This window comes from Monocercomonoides exilis, assembly GCF_001643675.1.
Source record: "Monocercomonoides exilis strain PA203 chromosome Unknown scaffold31-1199392, whole genome shotgun sequence".
NCBI lineage: Eukaryota > Preaxostyla > Oxymonadida > Polymastigidae > Monocercomonoides > Monocercomonoides exilis.
In genome coordinates, this window is record NW_027150576.1 from 645,410 (window position 1) to 662,970 (window position 17,561).

General features: G+C 33.2%; 4 protein-coding genes across 4 annotated transcripts; 2 read left to right on the plus strand and 2 right to left on the minus strand.

The window, feature by feature from the left end:
* Window positions 1-1,964: 1,964 nt before the first annotated feature.
* MONOS_8851 (uncharacterized protein) lies at window positions 1,965-2,337 on the minus strand (the record flags this gene model as incomplete). Its single annotated transcript, XM_067879297.1, has 2 exons — window positions 1,965-2,087; window positions 2,230-2,337. The coding sequence occupies 2 exons, from the start codon at window positions 2,335-2,337 to the stop codon at window positions 1,965-1,967; spliced, it is 231 nt and encodes a 76-aa protein (XP_067724919.1).
* Window positions 2,338-7,012: 4,675 nt separating this feature from the next.
* MONOS_16180 (uncharacterized protein) lies at window positions 7,013-7,600 on the plus strand (the record flags this gene model as incomplete). The annotated part of the gene is made up of 1 exon (XM_067869094.1): window positions 7,013-7,600. The coding sequence occupies one exon, from the start codon at window positions 7,013-7,015 to the stop codon at window positions 7,598-7,600; it is 588 nt and encodes a 195-aa protein (XP_067724920.1).
* A 32-nt stretch (window positions 7,601-7,632) lies between these two features.
* MONOS_16179 (uncharacterized protein) lies at window positions 7,633-8,262 on the plus strand (the record flags this gene model as incomplete). Its single annotated transcript, XM_067869092.1, has 1 exon — window positions 7,633-8,262. The coding sequence occupies one exon, from the start codon at window positions 7,633-7,635 to the stop codon at window positions 8,260-8,262; it is 630 nt and encodes a 209-aa protein (XP_067724921.1).
* Window positions 8,263-12,503: 4,241 nt separating this feature from the next.
* On the minus strand, window positions 12,504-16,357 carry MONOS_13164 (putative Ubiquitin carboxyl-terminal hydrolase; the record flags this gene model as incomplete). The annotated part of the gene is made up of 3 exons (XM_067865845.1): window positions 12,504-15,778; window positions 15,860-16,090; window positions 16,192-16,357. The coding sequence occupies 3 exons, from the start codon at window positions 16,355-16,357 to the stop codon at window positions 12,504-12,506; spliced, it is 3,672 nt and encodes a 1,223-aa protein (XP_067724922.1).
* Between the last annotated feature and the right edge of the window lie 1,204 nt (window positions 16,358-17,561).

A 17,561-nucleotide genomic window follows, 5' to 3' on the forward strand; every position in this document is an offset into this window, starting at 1 on the left:
CAATATATTAAAAAAATGCAGGAAAACGGAAAAGAAAAAGTGCAGGATTTCTTATGTTATTATGGGGAATGACATATATTTTTAATTGTTTTTCTGTTATTTCCAACTTCAAAAAAATTCAACATATTTGTTAAGGATGAGTGATATCGGTATGATAAATCATTGTTATTGTTTGTTTGCAAAAAATAAAATAAAATAAAATAAAATAAAATACAGTCAAGCTCGGTTGTAATCACAATCCATTTTGCACGATTTTTTGTGATAATAACCGAACTTGATTATAACTGAAACTGTTTTTTCATTGAAATTTTTTTCTGAAAAAATTTTTTAAGACGAAAAAAACAATTTTTTCAATATTTATCGAAATCCACACATTTGTTTCGATTTTTAAATTTGCAATGTTTAAATGAAATTTTTGTTCATTATAAAGCAGAAAAAAACAACTTTCATTTTTTCAAAATTTTCAAAATAGACAGCAAAATATCCATTAATTTTCAAAATTGTGATTATTCTCGATTTTGGTGTGATTATATCCGATGAAATTACACATAAAAAAATGCAAAATTTATTGATGCACGAAAAAATGTGATTATTCGTGGTCTTGATTACAACATATGTGATTATAACCGAGTTTCACTGTAAAATAAAATGAAAAAAAATAAAATAAAAAAATAAAATAAAAAATAAATATAAAAAAAATAAATATAAAAAAATTAAAAAGATCCAAACAAATAGTAGTGTTTTCATTCTCTGAATTGGATATATCTTCAAATTGTCTCCTTTTTCTTCTTTTATTCTTTTTTTTCTGATCAGAAGTTAATAAACCTTCCTCTTCGAATATACGACTGATTTTATTTCTGTGAAACATAATTATCTGCATTTCTTTTTTTTTAAAGATATGGGTGATTTTTTTTGATATCATAAAAAATTCCGACGTTTGATCAAAAAAATTTTTCATTAAGGGTTGGGTTGATTAGAAAAAATTTTTGTAAAATAATGAGAAAATATAGTTCAACATATTATTATTATTAATTATTTGTTGATACATATTTGTTTTCAGTTGTTTTTGTAACTTATTTTGAAAAAAAAAAAAAAATTATTCGAAAATATCGAAACTGAAAAAAACAGAACAAAAAAAATGTTCTCTTGTATTATAAACATGAAAACAATAAAAACAATACGAAATCAATCAATTTTTTATATATTAATAAGTTTTATGATGTTATTGTAAAGAATTATTAATTTTTATTTTTAAGATCTTAAAACTTTTGTTTTAAAAAGAACAATTTTCAATAATAAACATTGAAAAATATGATGGAAACACATAATATTTGTAGAATAAACTATTGTTTATTGTTAATAATTGTTTTTAAATTAATAATTCTGGAAATTAGTTATTCAAATTAATTGATCAAAGCTATTGAAAAAAAATACAAAGAAATTATGAATAAATAAATAGAAATACAAATATTTCTGTTTCAGATACAACAAAATGTTTTGATGAACAGCTGGCTTTATTTCTTAACTATTATCCACCTCTTAGGAATCGCCTTCATTGTTCACTGAGTCCCACTTTCATTGTTTCTCTTTCAGCTGATCCGCTTTTCGCTCGATGCTCCTTTTTAACACAAACTTCGCAATAACCCCTTTCATATGTGACTGCGGAGGCAGCAAAAAGGGAGTGGGTATCTGGATCATTGCACTTTCGCTTCAGCATCCTAGTTACAGTCATTTATCCTCATCAATTCTCCATCCACTTTTGCGAAACTCGCATTCCTCTTGCTATCATCCCTTTGAGGTGTTTAAGCTTCTCTCATTTGCTGTTTTCTACAAACCCAGAGCAGAATTCGTATTGAAATCTTCAAACTTCACAATCATTATGCTCTCATAAGTCTGGCGATATCCAGCTTGCTCTTGTCAGCGGTGTGAGCGAAGAGTTGCAATGTTGTGCATCAACTTCAACCTCACGCCTCCACTTTATCATCTTCTGCTGTTCCAAGCTGATATTCTGCTGACAAAATATATGCTTCTCTATCTGCCAGTTCGGCTCCGCGCTTGTCCACCTGGGACCCACATCCACAGCCGTCCTACACATCAACCACCAGAGTTGCCTTTCCAATATTCGAATTAAATCTGTTTAGAAAAATATTGTTCTTGATGGCTTTAACTCTGCCAGCTCGCTGATGTTCATTTCTCAATTTCTGTCACATCTTTTCACATTATTCAAACTCTTTTGCACGGTCTTCCCTCTTCTCCATCCTTTTCGGATCTCTTGCTTTTATCTCCTGACTCTTTTCTCCAACAGAGATGCATCTGAACCTCAACTCCAAGCTCCATTGTTTTCGAAAAGAAAATCTGCCAGACAGCTTCTTTAGCATGTTCTACTCTCTTCGACGACCATTTTGCTGAACCAGCTCGTCATCAACACGCTTTATCATTTCAAAAAAAAACCCAACGGATCTCGCAAATTTTGCTGATACTCTGAAAAAGCTTTCCACATTTTGTGTATAACAGTGGTGCTTATATAATTGCACCTCGGCTTCACTTGAAGCCTGCTCGGTAAACAGAGAATATCCACAGTATTCACAAGGCTCTATCAACAACTGGTCAGAAATGAACATACGAGTAACCACATTTGAAACACAAAATTAAAAGGAATACATTCGCAAATTGGATTTTCTTCTTATCATTTTCCAGAGTAACACAGCAGTCACAGTCTTCTCAGTTAAAGGAAGCATGTGCCCCCAACAGCTGTTTGTTCGCCAATAACAAGGCAGCTGCAATCAGTTATTGTTATCAAAATGGAAACAACATACAGTCATATGCCTGAATGTTCAACCTTTTTTCACTCTGATGGTTAACAGGAATTCCAGCTTTTTTCTTCATATGGCTCCTCATTTATAGATATGCCCTTCACTGCGTGGATGATCAGTGCCTTTCCCTTCTTTTCGTTGTTGATCTCTTTATAAATCAGGAAAAATCCACAGACAGAATGATTCAAATAAATAACAATTGCACCTTTCTCAGTAGTAGTATTACGTTCTGGCTCTTCTTCGTCTTCTGTTCCAGCTTCTCCCATTTTCCAGTTAACTTCTTTCTTTTTTATCTCTTCAATTTTTTTCAATCCGATTTCCATTCATCATTCATTGTAAAAACAACTCTTTTCGTCTCTTTCTCTTAATACTCATCATTAACTTATAAATCTTTTTCGCATTATTATCTGTTTCATTTCTTCAGAAATGAACATCATCTTCATTTCAATTATTATTTCTTGTGCACATGCGAAAAATATAGAAATTCAATCAGTTCAAGTGAACGATGATGACGATGAAGGTGTGTGATATGTTTTTTCAGCACAAGAAGAAAAAGACGAAGAAGAAGAAGAAGCTAGCAAATTGAATAATGAAAAACAAATTCGCACTTTAACTTGGCATTTTCTCAGAATGTTTCAGTTCTTTTGAAATACAACTCTTTTCTTCATCTTTTTCTTTTGTTGTTCTTTCAAAAAAGATAAGTTTTCCGAATTGTCATCTTCTCCTTTTTCTGCAGTTGAAAATGTGCTTTTATTGTGAAACACATCTGCGAAGCTTTCAAATTGAACAGCCTGCCGATCAAAAGATAGATCATCTCAAATTAACAGCATCTTCATTACACAACAAAAAAATGCGATTCTGTATTCTCCCTCATCCACACATTCCTCTGCTTCGCTCCACTTTTGAAGTTTTATTCGCTTTCAATCTTTTTCTTCTTCCGATACGAGGCAAATGCCTTCCGCTTCTTCTCAGCCTGCTCCAGCGCCTTCTTCTGCTCGTCTTCGAACTTTGACCGCTTTTTCTTTGAGTTTTCTTTCTCTTCCTCTAGCAGCTCCTCTCTCTTCTTCACTGCCTCATTCTTCTGCATCTTCTCCATCTTCGGCTATATCGCTTTCTCCAACTCAATTCGTTCGATGTGGTTTGGAATAGCCGACAATTTTGGCTCAGGAAAGCACATTGACGAAGAAGGAACGGGATGCAATATTTAATTGGTGAAAGTTGGGGTATAGGTGGAAGATGGAGATATAGATAACTTTGAAAAAAGATGTGAAAGTGATGGTGATGAAGAATGTGAAGCATTATCAATATGATAGAAATCAGATGGAATTTGTGAGGATAGAGAAGAAGGTTATGATGATGATAAAGAAGAGGAGGAAGGAGAAGAAGAGAAGGATGCTGATCTAGTTGATTGGAGCGTTGACTGAAGAGTCTGATTTGGTCCATTTAACGTTGTGTTAATAGCATTTTGCTGATTAAAAGGCAAGCTTATAATTCTTTCTGCTTCTCTTTCTCTTTCTTCTCTCAGATTCTTTTCTTTTATTCGCCTCAATCTTTCGTCAAATTTCATTCTCGCCTTCGTTCATTGCTCCTTTCACTTCATTCCATCTTTCACTTTCTCCGCTATCCACTTGTCATCAAAAAGCGCAATGTGACATATAGATATCAGAATCAGTATTCTTTCTGGTGTCAGCAACGAATTTGGCGAAAGAAAAACTGTATTCTTTTTCTCCTCTTTCCTCCTCTTCATCCCTTCCAATGAAGCATGAATGCTGCTTTGTGGAGCCTTTGTGTGTTTGCTGGAACTTTGTGGAGAAATCAACGAAGAAATCTGAGGGGAAGATGAAGACGATTCCTGTGATTGAGAATTAGATGGGCTTAATGCTTTGTTTGCAATTGTGTTCTTTGATCCGAAGGAATAATCTTCGTCTTCTTGGAACAGAACCATGTCATCCTTGCTGCATTTCTTCCTTTTCGCTGTCATTTTGTCTTTTCCTTTGGATCACTGAAAAACGTTTTGTTGCTCTGGAAAAAGAAGAAGAAGATGATGAAATCACTGAATACGTGTAACGAGCATGCCTGCCTTTCAACGAAGCTGACTTCTATGCTTCAGAATTGCTGCAATTCAGCTAGCTCAGCTCGCTTTTCCATCTCTCTTCTTCCTCTTTTTCTTCGACACAAAATTGCTCATTTCCTCTTTCATTTTTCCTCATTGCATTCTCCCCTACTGCTTCTGCTTCCTGCTTTTTAACAATTTAGCATTTGGGAGAAAATTTTTGAAAAAGCACCACAGATCAAAAAACATCACCCATTACAGTTAAAGAAATTCAATATTTTGAATGAAAATTTATTCAAACTCTTTATAATTAATCACAAATTGACTTTTTTATCAGAATATGTCTTTAAAAAATTTTTTGATTTAAAAACATATTTGGATCAAAATGAATTTGTTTTAACCACTTGAATACGTTTTCTTCACTAAAAGAACGCTCAACAAAATAAGATAATTGAAGCGAAATACGTTACTGAAAATTTCCTTTGGATAAGAAGGATGAAAGTGCTTGAATTCGTATCAACACAATGTCTTTATATCTCCAAGCTTTTGATGTCTTGAATTTGAGCAATATCAAACAAATCGCTTTAATTATAACATATTCAATCAAATCATTTTATCAGGAGTTAAATTATGGAATCCAAGAATATTTTCAGAGATTATTGCATTTTTTACGTGTTGCACAATTCTGAAGTGGAATTTAATCGAATGGTAATTATCTGCTGTTCTCTGTCATTAATGCGGGCAGCTGGAAACTTAAATGTCACAACAGATCTTTGCGTTTCTTGTCAAGATTCGATTTTCCTTTTTTATTTTCAAAACGGAACAGCATGCCATGAAATCTTGAGTATATTTCTCATAAAGAACAGTCGTCGTTCCTGTCTTGTTTTTTCTTCATATGGTCTGGCCAATGCAGTGCTGAGAGATCACACTTTATGAATCTTACAGTTTTCTCATCGGACAATTTTTAATAATCAGAAAAGAGCAAAAGCTAACCAATTAATTACTATGCCTTGAATTTCATTTTACGCAAAACTACAAAAAATTCTTTTTTCTTGTCAAAGGCATTCAGTCATTCGAAGTCAAAAAATGGAACTCCTTCATCTAATCATCAATGGATGCATTTGAACAACCGTCTCTCATGATAATTAAAGGTCACTGGAACAGGAAAAAATAGACATGCGATTGTTGAATGTTACTCATGGAAATAGACGCTCTTCAAAATCAGAGTTTGCGTTAGCACAAAAAATAGTAATAATGGAACGTTGCAGATAACACACGAAAATCAGATAATAGCTTTTTCAGCAGTTTTGATGTTTTTATTATATTCAAAAAGCAATTCATCACAAAGGTTTTTTTTTTATTTTCTTTCTCTTTTTTATTTTTAAGTTGCATTTATTGAGATTGTTAGAAGAATCTCCAGAATTCTGCTCCAAGGAAGAGAAAGAAGAACATACACATACACAGGAGCCTGGAAAAGTGGACAATGAACGAAGAGTCATTTTATTCATTGGAACAAACTATCGAAAATATGATGAACTGCAGTCGCAATGAAAGAACATGTGAAATGGGCTTGCGTTCGAAGCGAAAGAGATAAGTTGTCGTGAAAGGAAGAATTTTCGGAAGACAATTAAGAGGTCTCTTCTCCCACAGAAGACACGGAATTTATTGAAAATCCAAATTTTCTTCAAGCAGAGCCACATAAAGATCTTATGCATTCGTCCACTGCGAATCTAGATAGCCTTGAAACGCTATATGCAAAGCAAATAATATCCCAAACATTTTTTCCCAGTGGTTGAAGAAAAGCAGTTATGCATTTTGCATCTCACTGATCAACAGACAAAACATCTTTCTCGGTAAAAATGCTCCAATCGCTACAAACTCATCTTAAGGCTCTGTTTGCCAAACCGAGTATAAATGCAGTTATGCTTCAACTGAAGGCAAATGTCCGTTCTCATCCCTTTCTCTTCTCTTCTTTTCTCCAACTCTCCAAAAGCACATCGAACCTTCTACCTTTCTTCTCCTTCAACACATTCATTTCGATCATTCATGACTTCATCATCTTCATCCTATTCCTCATCTTTTTCCTACTCTTCTCTAGTAGTGACCAGTCTCTCTTTCCACCCCACCCCATCGTTCTGAGATTGCCATGATGAGCCGCATAAGAACAATGCACTGTCTACTCCACCGGATCTATCTCAACCGCTGTGCACAAATAGCTGCTGCTTCTGGTGCTTCACGTCCTTCTTCTTCTTTTTCCTCCATCTCGTTACGTGGATTGTTTCACAACAAATTCCTGACAGGGGAAGAGCTGCAGATGAGGAGGATGAGGCAGCAATTCGGAAGAAGAAGGAAAAGACAATATTTTGTTCTCCCACCAGATGTGTTTGAGGCGCTGCAGCTGTTTGCAGAGTTTCGGATGGTGGAGCGGTATTCGGAGAATCTGGAGAAGAGGAAAGGAGAAAGAGAGGGAGCGAAGGAAAGAGAGAGAGAAGCAAGGAACGAGAGGAGAGAGGAGAGAAGAATAAGAGAAATGATTAAGATGAGGAAGGAGTTGAAGCCTGAAAATGATGTAAAGAATAATGATGATCAAAATGAAAATAAATTAAAAACAGAAGAAAACGAGAGTTTATCATTGATGAGAAGAAATTCTTTGAAGGAAACGAAGAAAAATGAAGAAAATGAAGTTTTTCATATAGCTCCATCTTCAGCCATGAAGACAGGAGAAGAAAGATGAGACACAAACAGAGATAAAAACTGCTTCGGCTGATGAAACTGCAGGAAATACAGAAAAAGAGGGATGAGAAAGAAGAGAAAGAGAGGAGGCGGAAGAAGAAAGAAGAGCGAGAGCGCAGGAAAATGGAGAAAATGGCGAAGAAGATAGAGGAAAAAGACAAGAATCTGTTTAGCAGCATCCAGGAAATATTACAATCACACCTTGGGTCAGGCACACAGATCAACCAGAAAGAGAACAAAATGGCAAGCGATGTGCCACAAGAGGCGAAAGAAAGCCAAACGCCAATTTTGACAAGAGAGCTGAAATCGGACAGCGAGCTGAATGATTTAGCAAATTCCGACATAGAATATTTGAGCGATGAACTGGATGTGCCTTGCCGTTATGAGCGTATCAAAAGCGAGGAAAACGGGCAATTTGTGTGGAAGATGCGAAAAGTGCCTGTGTATGCGGCAGTCGACACGAGGCAGACGAGAACGTGGTTGAATCTGATGAGTGCGCTGAAGAGTGGGCTGAGGCAGAACAGTGCAGAATTGCGAAGAGGAAGCATAAGTGACTCACAGAAAGGGAAGGAAAGGAGAAGGGAAAGTTTCACCTCTGTTGTTTCAGAAGGAGAAATGGATAAGAACCTTTTGTCAGAGCTGCATGCATGGGAAAAGAGATGAGCTGTCTTTCTCAAAGTTGGCGTCTGACTTCACATCTCAGAATTCAATGGTGATGGATCTGATGCAGAAACACCCTGCCCTCAATTTTGTTGCGCCTTTTGATTCATCTGCTGATTTTTTTTAACTGAAAATACAAATATTGATCTGCATCCTCTTTCTCACTGCAAATTACTATTCATCATCTGCTTCTTCTCCTTTCATTCTCTTGAGATCTTTACCACCGCCACCGTAGATCATTCAATGAGCACATTACGCTTATGGCTTCAACATCTCATTCATCTTCGACAACAACTGCTTCTTCTGCTGAGAGAGAAGACATTGAGCTGGAGAGCTGAGTTCTGAATGCGTTCTTACAGTGTGTATGAAGGAGGTCAAAATGAAAGAAGAAGAAGAAGAGAAGAAGGTAAAGAATGATATAAAGGGATATGATGGATTTGTAATAAAATTCTGTGAGTCTTTCGATTGAGAATGAAGCAAAGGTGAAATATCAATGTTCTCTGCAAGTCAAAGATTTACAGAATTTTGCGTACCTATTAATCATCCGATTCTTATCACCGCATCCGAGTGCTGGAAGAAGAATGCGAAATCATTGACTTTGTTTGATAATGTCCAATCAAATGAAGTTTTTGCTCCACTTCCAAACACTTCTCCTCTTGCTCTGCTAGCGGCTTATTCAATCTATGAAGAATTTATTGCTTTCCCCGAAATATTTTCGATCTTTTTTTCGGTAATTCTCATAGACATTGGAACCCTATGAGCCACATCCTCACCATTGATTAAATATCTGACTCTTCACTATCTTCTTTTTTATCTTGTTTGGAGTGCTGGTCAGACTGTATCATTCGCACCGTCTCAACGCAGATGCTCATGAGGCAGCTCATCATTTGCTCCTCTTACAGACGTGTATGTTCAACGCAAGTGGAACGACGTGTTGTTGGAGATGATTAAAGTTGAGAAGAAGTAGATGAAGGAGAAAAATTCGACGAGGTGCATTTTATGTAAAGCACATGTGTTTCATAATGATGATAAAAAGCTGATTGTTTTTATAAAAAAAGTCGGATCTTGTGTGGATGCAACAACATTATCCGAAATAATATCATTACAAAGATAATTTCAAGATTTTCTTTCTTATTAACTTATTATTGTTAACTTTAAATAACTGTATTTTTCCAACACCTTTTTTAATCCAAGTTTCATTCTTTTAAAAAGATATTTCTTTTGTTATCAGAAATACATCCAATATTTTCTAGTCATTTGCAATAAAGTTCTATTGCAGATAATATTGCACTCTTTTGAATGAAGATAAGAAAAATTATTGGAAATAAAAAATGTGAAGCTTATTGTTTCGATAAAGCATATTGAAATCAATTTTGTTTAAAATAAAAAGGAATTTTGTTGGTTTTTACATTGTGCAGTGAAATCAAAACAGCAATTCTTTTGATAGAGATGTGAAAGAAGAAAAACCAAGGTTAATTTGTTCGAATGATTTAGCTTTTTTTGATAAATTTTTCGTTGTTCATTGTATGATAAATGAAATCAAGGAAGTTACTGTCTGTAGATATTCATGAAAATAATGTAGAATAACACACAAAAGGAATAACAAAATTTTTTAATAATGATTATTGTGATTTAAATCAAAAACATGATTTATTGTGGGACAGATCAGACTAAAAAAAAGTGATTTTTCAAAAATTTTCACCCATTTATATTCTTCATCTGAAACGACATTTCCTGACAATTGTTATTCTTTGAAGAATAAATAACAAAAGATGTTCTTCTTTTATCTTCTATCTCCAAATGGACCATTCAATCAACGATTCTTTTTGATGTTCCATCTTTTCCAATTTTGAAAAGAATTCTTATGTTCAATTCTTTTTTCACTTTCTCTTCCTCCTTCATAACCTTATGAGCTTAATAATGCTCCTCCCTCCTCTTGTCCAGCTTCTTTTCCATGTTCACCCTAATCTTCCCTCTCCTCTTCCTTTTCCTGCTCTGCGCTGCTTCAATCAATTTCAGCTTCATTTTCCTTTGTTTCTCAGTTGTAAGCGAAATGATTTTTGAATACTGGTTGAACAAAGATGTCTCCATACGCCTATACCCATTCCTTTTCATGCTCTTCCTTAAGGTCGTCCAACAGAATTCCATGTAGTTCTTAGAGAATTGTTTATGCTTTCGTCCACCATCTTTAAACTTGTGCTCTTTGAATTGAGACTTCTGCTTTTTTTTTTCATTCTTTATTTATTCTCACCAATGAATATTATTTTCTTCTTGTCTGCCCTTCTTCACTCCACTCTTCTCCTTTGTTCTCTTGCGCTTTCTGCCTCTGCTCCTTATGGAACTCTTTCCACACTTTCTCTCTCCACTTCCTCGAAAAAATCATCTTGCTCATCTTCATTTCCCTCAATTTAGCTTTCATCTCTTCAAGATTCCTGTATAGCTTTATCCTTATTTCACGTGTATTCTTCCACTTTCTGCTCTTCTTCATTTATTTTTGTTCTGTGTGTGGAGCTTATCCAGTACTTAATACAGTTCTTTTCTTGACTTTTCTATCTTTCACACAATGCTTTTGTTCCGTGACATTTCATTTTTCCGATTCACTTCCTAATGAAAAAAGCAATTATATATATTGATAATAATTTCATATCACACGGTAACAGCAATACAATAATTGATTTTTGAGTATTTTGCAAATTGATAATAAAAACAAACTTTGTCAAAAATGAACAACAGTTATCAAAGTCACATTGAATAGTATTTATGTTTGTATCAGCAAAAATTGTCTATGTGCCAAACAAAATAACCAGTTTCTAAATAAATAGGTCAAAATTCTTATATTAATGAAAAATAACAACGATTTGTTCCAAACCTTTTATACAGCTTTGTCATTACAAGTCAGACGTCCTCACATATTAAATATATAGAATGACTGAAAAAAAATAAGAAAAATCTTCGAAGACAGTGCATGGGAAACAATTCATTTCACACAACACTTCATCCCAAATAAAAAATATGTTAAAAAACAAATTATTACCAACTTTTTCCACTAACAGATTTTCAAAAAAAAGCATCAGACATGTTTATTATCGTTATTTATTCACACTGAGCAAAATAGATCATGGTATTCTTAATGGCGCCATTAATAATAATTTGTATTTTTTATGATCAAAAATTTCAAAAATTTTTCAAAATTTTTTATTTTTGTTTCATTTTATTTGTGAATATTATTGCTTTATTAATGCAAACATGTCATCAGAAATTAGTTTTGAATTTTTTATTGTTTGAATAAAGGAGAAAATATGTGTTTTTATTTTTCATTGAATTTTCATTTCAAATGAGAAAAATATCTTTGAAAAATAAAACACTTAAAAATTTTTTGTTTTTGAATGAACATGTTTATAATTATTGTTCTATTCAATGTATAACTGTTTTGATATCAATATCTTCATTGTTGAGTAACTACAACGGTTGATGTATATTCAGTGATGAGAAAAACATTAAAATAAATTCATTGCTAATTCGATAACAATCATAAAACAAAATAACACACAAATAACAACAGCACTTCTTTGTATTAATCAGCTTAAATATAGAAAGCAACATATATGTTTCTTTTTTTGTTGCATCACTTTCAATGAAACATAATTCTATCACATCATCATGAAACAATTACCAAAAATCAACTAAATATCAACAATTTTGAACAATAAAAAATATAAGAAGAAATAGCACAATTTCAACAAATTCGTGGTATCAAAGACAATTCAAAACACAAAAGAATACAAATACTTTAGGTGTAAAAACAAACTTGACTGTTAATCCTTTGTTTTCCACCTACTCCACCCTTTCTGATATAACTCTTGTCCTAACTCAAAAAGATCAAATTCAACAGAGAAAAAAGGCAGACACAGTGATGAAACATCACTTCACACCCTCAGCTATTCTCCTTTCCAAAAATCTAATCCAAAAATCATTGAAACACTTCACAACACCCATCAAAAAATGAATCTCTATTAAGATATACATATATTAATTTCGGGACAATTACCAAGTGAAAATAGGGACATTATAGGGACAGAAACAGTGAGAAAACAATCGGATTCTAACTATTGTGTACCTGGGAGGCTGTTCGTCGTATCCAGGTCCGGATAAAGCAGCCCGAAGGCTGCAATATCTAATACGAACAGTCATGTCCAGCACCCTTCCGATAGAGTGCCAGCTAAGCATACACAACAACTAGTTTCTTAAAAAGGGACACTATTAATACAATTTTGAGATTCATTTAAAGATGAAGAGTCAAGAAGAAGATCAAATCTTCTTGAAAGAAGATCTTGAGAAGATTGAGAAAGAAGAGAAGAGTTAGATGATGTGATATCAGAGTGAAATGACTTTCTTGAACGTTGAACTTTTTCTTTCATTGTTGAAGATTCGAGGGCAACCAGAGAGCGTTGAGGAAGATATCCAACAGCAGATGCGCAGACAAATGAGCCCTTGCGCTCAAAGTATAAATAGTCCTTCATGTGAGGGACTGACAGTGATGGCCATGAAATTTGCTGAGATGGTACATACTCTTCAAAGTACATCTCATGCACACACTCCTTGATAGATGTTGACGATGGGGAGTTGTTTGATGAGGATGATTCAAAAATATTCAATTGTGAAGATGATGAAACAGATGTTGAAACATTCATATTGTTTTCGAAGAAGTTGATTAAGTCATGAAGTGTAGTGATGTGTTCAGTTGATAGATTGTTGTCGATTGAATTAACTAATGCACCAAATTCACTATCACATATATTCTTTCCGTGGTGCTCAGCGAAGAAATTGAGTTGTGTATTTTTCTTTTTAAGAAGTTTTGATTGTTTGGAGAGGATGAAGTGAAGAAGGAAGCGATTTCGGTTGTGTGGACCTGAATCGCAGAAGAACTTAAAAGTGTGAGTGTCTGAGAAGAAGTGTCTTTTGATCACAGATTCCAGACACTCAATAACAAATCTGTGATCATTTGAGAGGCAGTCGGAGAAGAAGTTGAAAGTTCGTTTTATTTGTTGATTATTAATTTTTTGAAGAGAGATGATTGTGAATTGAGATACTTGTTGATAATTGAAGAATTCTTGTTGAAGTTGATTTTTTCTGATGGGGAGTTTCCATTTCTCTTTGAAGTCGAAGACGAAGACTGCTTCTCCCTCTTTCAAATTATCAACAGTTGATTGATAGTGTTTGCGTTGCATTTCTGCAACAAGACGATGTTGTCGAAGAAGTTTGAGTGTATGAAACTCTGTAGAAGAAAGTTTATTTTTGTTTTGAGATGACTTTAATTTGTTCTCAAGATAGTTCAACTTCTCACACATGCCGCAGAGGTCTGTGCGCCTTTTTGCTTTGGAGAAGTTGGTTGTGAGTTTGTAGAAGTGTGACAAAGAAACTTTAATATTTGTTTCTTCGGAAAACTCTTTCCATAATTTCGTCTTTGGCTTGAAGATTAATCTCTTTTCATTGGGAGAAAAGATGCCCGTTTTCTTTCTTCTTTCTTTTAGTGCTTCCAATCCATAGTTAGTTGTTATTGATGAAGAAAGTTGTGGAATGGAAGAAGAATGATGTGGTGGTGTGATAAACGATGATGATGGAGTTGTGTCTGTGTTTGTGTTGTTGATATTAAAAGATTGAGAAGAGGAGGAAGAAATAGAGGAACCACCAAATTGAATAGTTGGATGCGTAGATAGTGAGTTTTCTTTTACGTAGAATGAAAGTGAAGGAGTGTAACCCTGTGCGTAAAGTTCTTTCCAAGTCTTAGTCCAATTGTCACTATCAAATTGTTTAATATCATCATCGTTGCAGGTGATCCACATCTTTCTAATTCCTTTCTTTCTTTCCACAACAGCAATGTAATGACCATTACTGTTATCAAACTGTTTGTGAAGAACTTGACCAATGAAATGATAGAATGTTGTTTCTTTATTGTTGTGAAATGTTGAATCTTTTTCATTTGCATATCCTTTGCAAAATGAACGTTTGTTCGACAGATCAGTCTCGACAAGAAGCGTTCGAGAAGGTGGAGAACTTGCAGGATCAGTACATTCATGGGAGAGGGCAAGTACTTCTGGAAATGAAATCATTTCTTCCCACCTTGCAGTGCAGCATTTTTCTTTGCACTCTTCACAATATACACAATTTTTCCCATCTAGTATTTCAGTTGAAAACAAAGAAGACAAACCATTGTGAGTTGATGAAGAATTGATGATTATGCTATTGTTGATGTTGTCGATGTGTGATGTGAGTTTTTGACATTTAAAACATTTGAAATGAGAAATCAAAATAGGACAGAAGCAATCTTTCTTTATCAATCCATCTTTTTCGAAAAGTCTATGAAGATTATCGAATGCCTCTGACACATTCTGCTGCTGCTTGCTTCCGTATCTGCAAAAATTTTCCCATTTGCTAACAATTGATGGGATCCATGAATGTACTTTTTTTCCATCTTTGAGGATTTGATTGCAAATACTCATCATTTGAAATGATAATGTTTGTTTTGAGCGTGTTTTTGAAATGATTGATGGTTTTTGTGAAGTGATTGAAGAAAAACACTGAAGAAGAGAGGCAAGATAACATGTGTTGCCTAAATTGATTAATCCTTTAAAACTAGTGTTTGTTATGTTTGTTAAGTTTTGTGAATGTGATGAAGGAAATGGAGATGTTAACGGATTAGAAGGATGAAGATTCATTGTGTTGTTATTTGAAATGTTTTTTAATGATCTATTATTGTTTGTTAATTCGTTTTGATTTGATTGAGGTGATTGTGATGGAGTAATTGAAATGTCATTATTTTTTGGAAATGTTGAGAGAAGATTTTGAAATGCCAGTGGAGGAATAAGAGAGGGAGAAGTGGCATATTCAATCAATTGACCACTAATCCACATATTTTCGTTGCTAAAGGATGATGAAACTTTGTCTGTTGGAGGAGTATTATCTATTTCTTTCTTTTTCTTTCTAATTGATGATGATGATGAGGATGATGATGATGAGGATGATGAGGATGATGATGATGAAGAAGACGATGATGATGAAGAAGAAGAAGATGATGATGAAGATGAGGATGATGAAAATGATGATGAAGTTTTTTCTTTGTAAAGTTTGTGAATAGGAATCAGTGATGGAGAAGAATGACGATGATGAAATGAATTTTTTTGTTTAATTCTTATTGTCTTTCTTTCAGCACGAAGTGGAGTGCTGATTGGATTATTTACTGTTTGAGAAGGTGTATTATTTGTAGAAGAAGGTTTCACAGATGGAATGACATTGGCATAGTTGCTGCTTTGATTTGTTTTTTTCGATGACGAAGATTGTTTTTTGTTTGAATTATTTTTTTCTGTAATAATAATATCATCCCATGCAGATTCCTCTATGAACTGTGCGTAATCTGGAATTTTTTTTGATCTTTTCTTGGCTGATTGTAATGAAGTTGATGCCTCTGTGGAATGGGCCAACATCCAATTGTTGCCCTTTTCCCAATCTTGTTCATTAAGACCTTAAAAAAAAATAAAAAAAAATAATTGAAAAAATAAAAAAGCTGTAAAAAAAAGAAATCATTATAAAATTTAATACAAACCACTTTTACATGATGGTGGGTGAGGCAATTGTGCTGGTATTAAAAATCCTTGGTTTTTTGTAAGAGTTTGTTTTGCATAATTATACTTTCCTTCAGTAATGTCAAATCCATAGTCCAGAAGCTCAGATAATGATGCATTGCGCGTCAGTGCTTGTAGGATCATCGTTTGCGTGTGTAATTGTGCGTTCTTGTACACAACTGAGAGATCTTTCAGAAGTATTTCGTAATATTCTAAGTTTTTTAAATAACAAAAAAATAAATATTAATAATTAATGAATATAATAATAGATAAATTAAAGTTATTAACAATCAAAAAATTTTGAAGTCCAAACCATTCAAGGATTTCAGCAAATCATTAATTACTGAAGATGATTTTCTGTAGTTGTAAAACAGATAGACGAGCAATGAATCAACGTCATCTCCACCGATGCGTTGGATTTCTTTCCACAGAACGTTGCATCGTGAATTTAAAGTTGACTCTTGTTTTGAAAATGACATTTTTTTGATAATTACAATTTATTATGGAATTATTATCAATAAATAATAAAAATGACAACTCTACTTTTATCACTTTTATTGAATTTTCAATAAAAAAATTTCGACAAACAATTACAAATAAAGACTTTTTAACTCAAAAAATAAATAAAAATTTTGAATTTATATTAAATTACAAATTGGACAATAAAAAAATAAAAACCAATTTTGGATGACTTGTTTGCATTAATAAAGCAATAATATTCACAAATAAAATGAAACAAAAATAAAAAATTTTGAAAAATTTTTGAAATTTTTGATCATAAAAAATACAAATTATTATTAATGGCGCCATTAAGAATACCATGATCTATTTTGCTCAGTGTGAATAAATAACGATAATAAACATGTCTGATGCTTTTTTTTGAAAATCTGTTAGTGGAAAAAGTTGGTAATAATTTGTTTTTTAACATATTTTTTATTTGGGATGAAGTGTTGTGTGAAATGAATTGTTTCCCATGCACCGTCTTCGAAGATTTTTCTTATTATTTTACAGTTATTCTATATATTTAATATGTGAGAACGTTTGACATATAACGACAAAGCTGCATAAAAGGTTTGGAACAAATCGTTGTTATTTTTCATTAATATAAGAATTTTGACCTATTTGTCTAGAAACTGGTAATTTTGTTTGGCACATAGACAATTTTTGATGAAACAAACAGAAAGACTATTCAATGTGACTTTATTAATTCTTGTTCATTTTTGACGAAGTTTGTTTTTATTATCAGTTTGTAATACATTATGAAAAATGCATGCTTTTTATTTTGAATAAGATTTTGAACAATCAACTTTGAACTTGCTCTTATTCTCACTAACCAACATTTTTTAGAGGGATTTGCTTGTTGACTTCAACGACAATTTTGTTTGTGTCTTTATTGGTGATCTGCAGCGAATCGCCTGTCGAACAACATTGGCTTTAATAAGTGAGAATACTTAAGTTTTTTGTACATTTGAACCCATTCAATAAAATTACCAATAATCTCTACATAAAATGTTATGAAAGAGCGATTTTTCATTTGATGCTGTTTGTTGATTTTTTATTTTTTTGATAATATTGCTTTTATCTCATTTCTTGTTAATCAAATTGATCTTTTTCAATATTTTATTTCAATAAATACAATCAATTAGTTTCAAAACATAAGTCAATTCCTCATCTTATAATTTT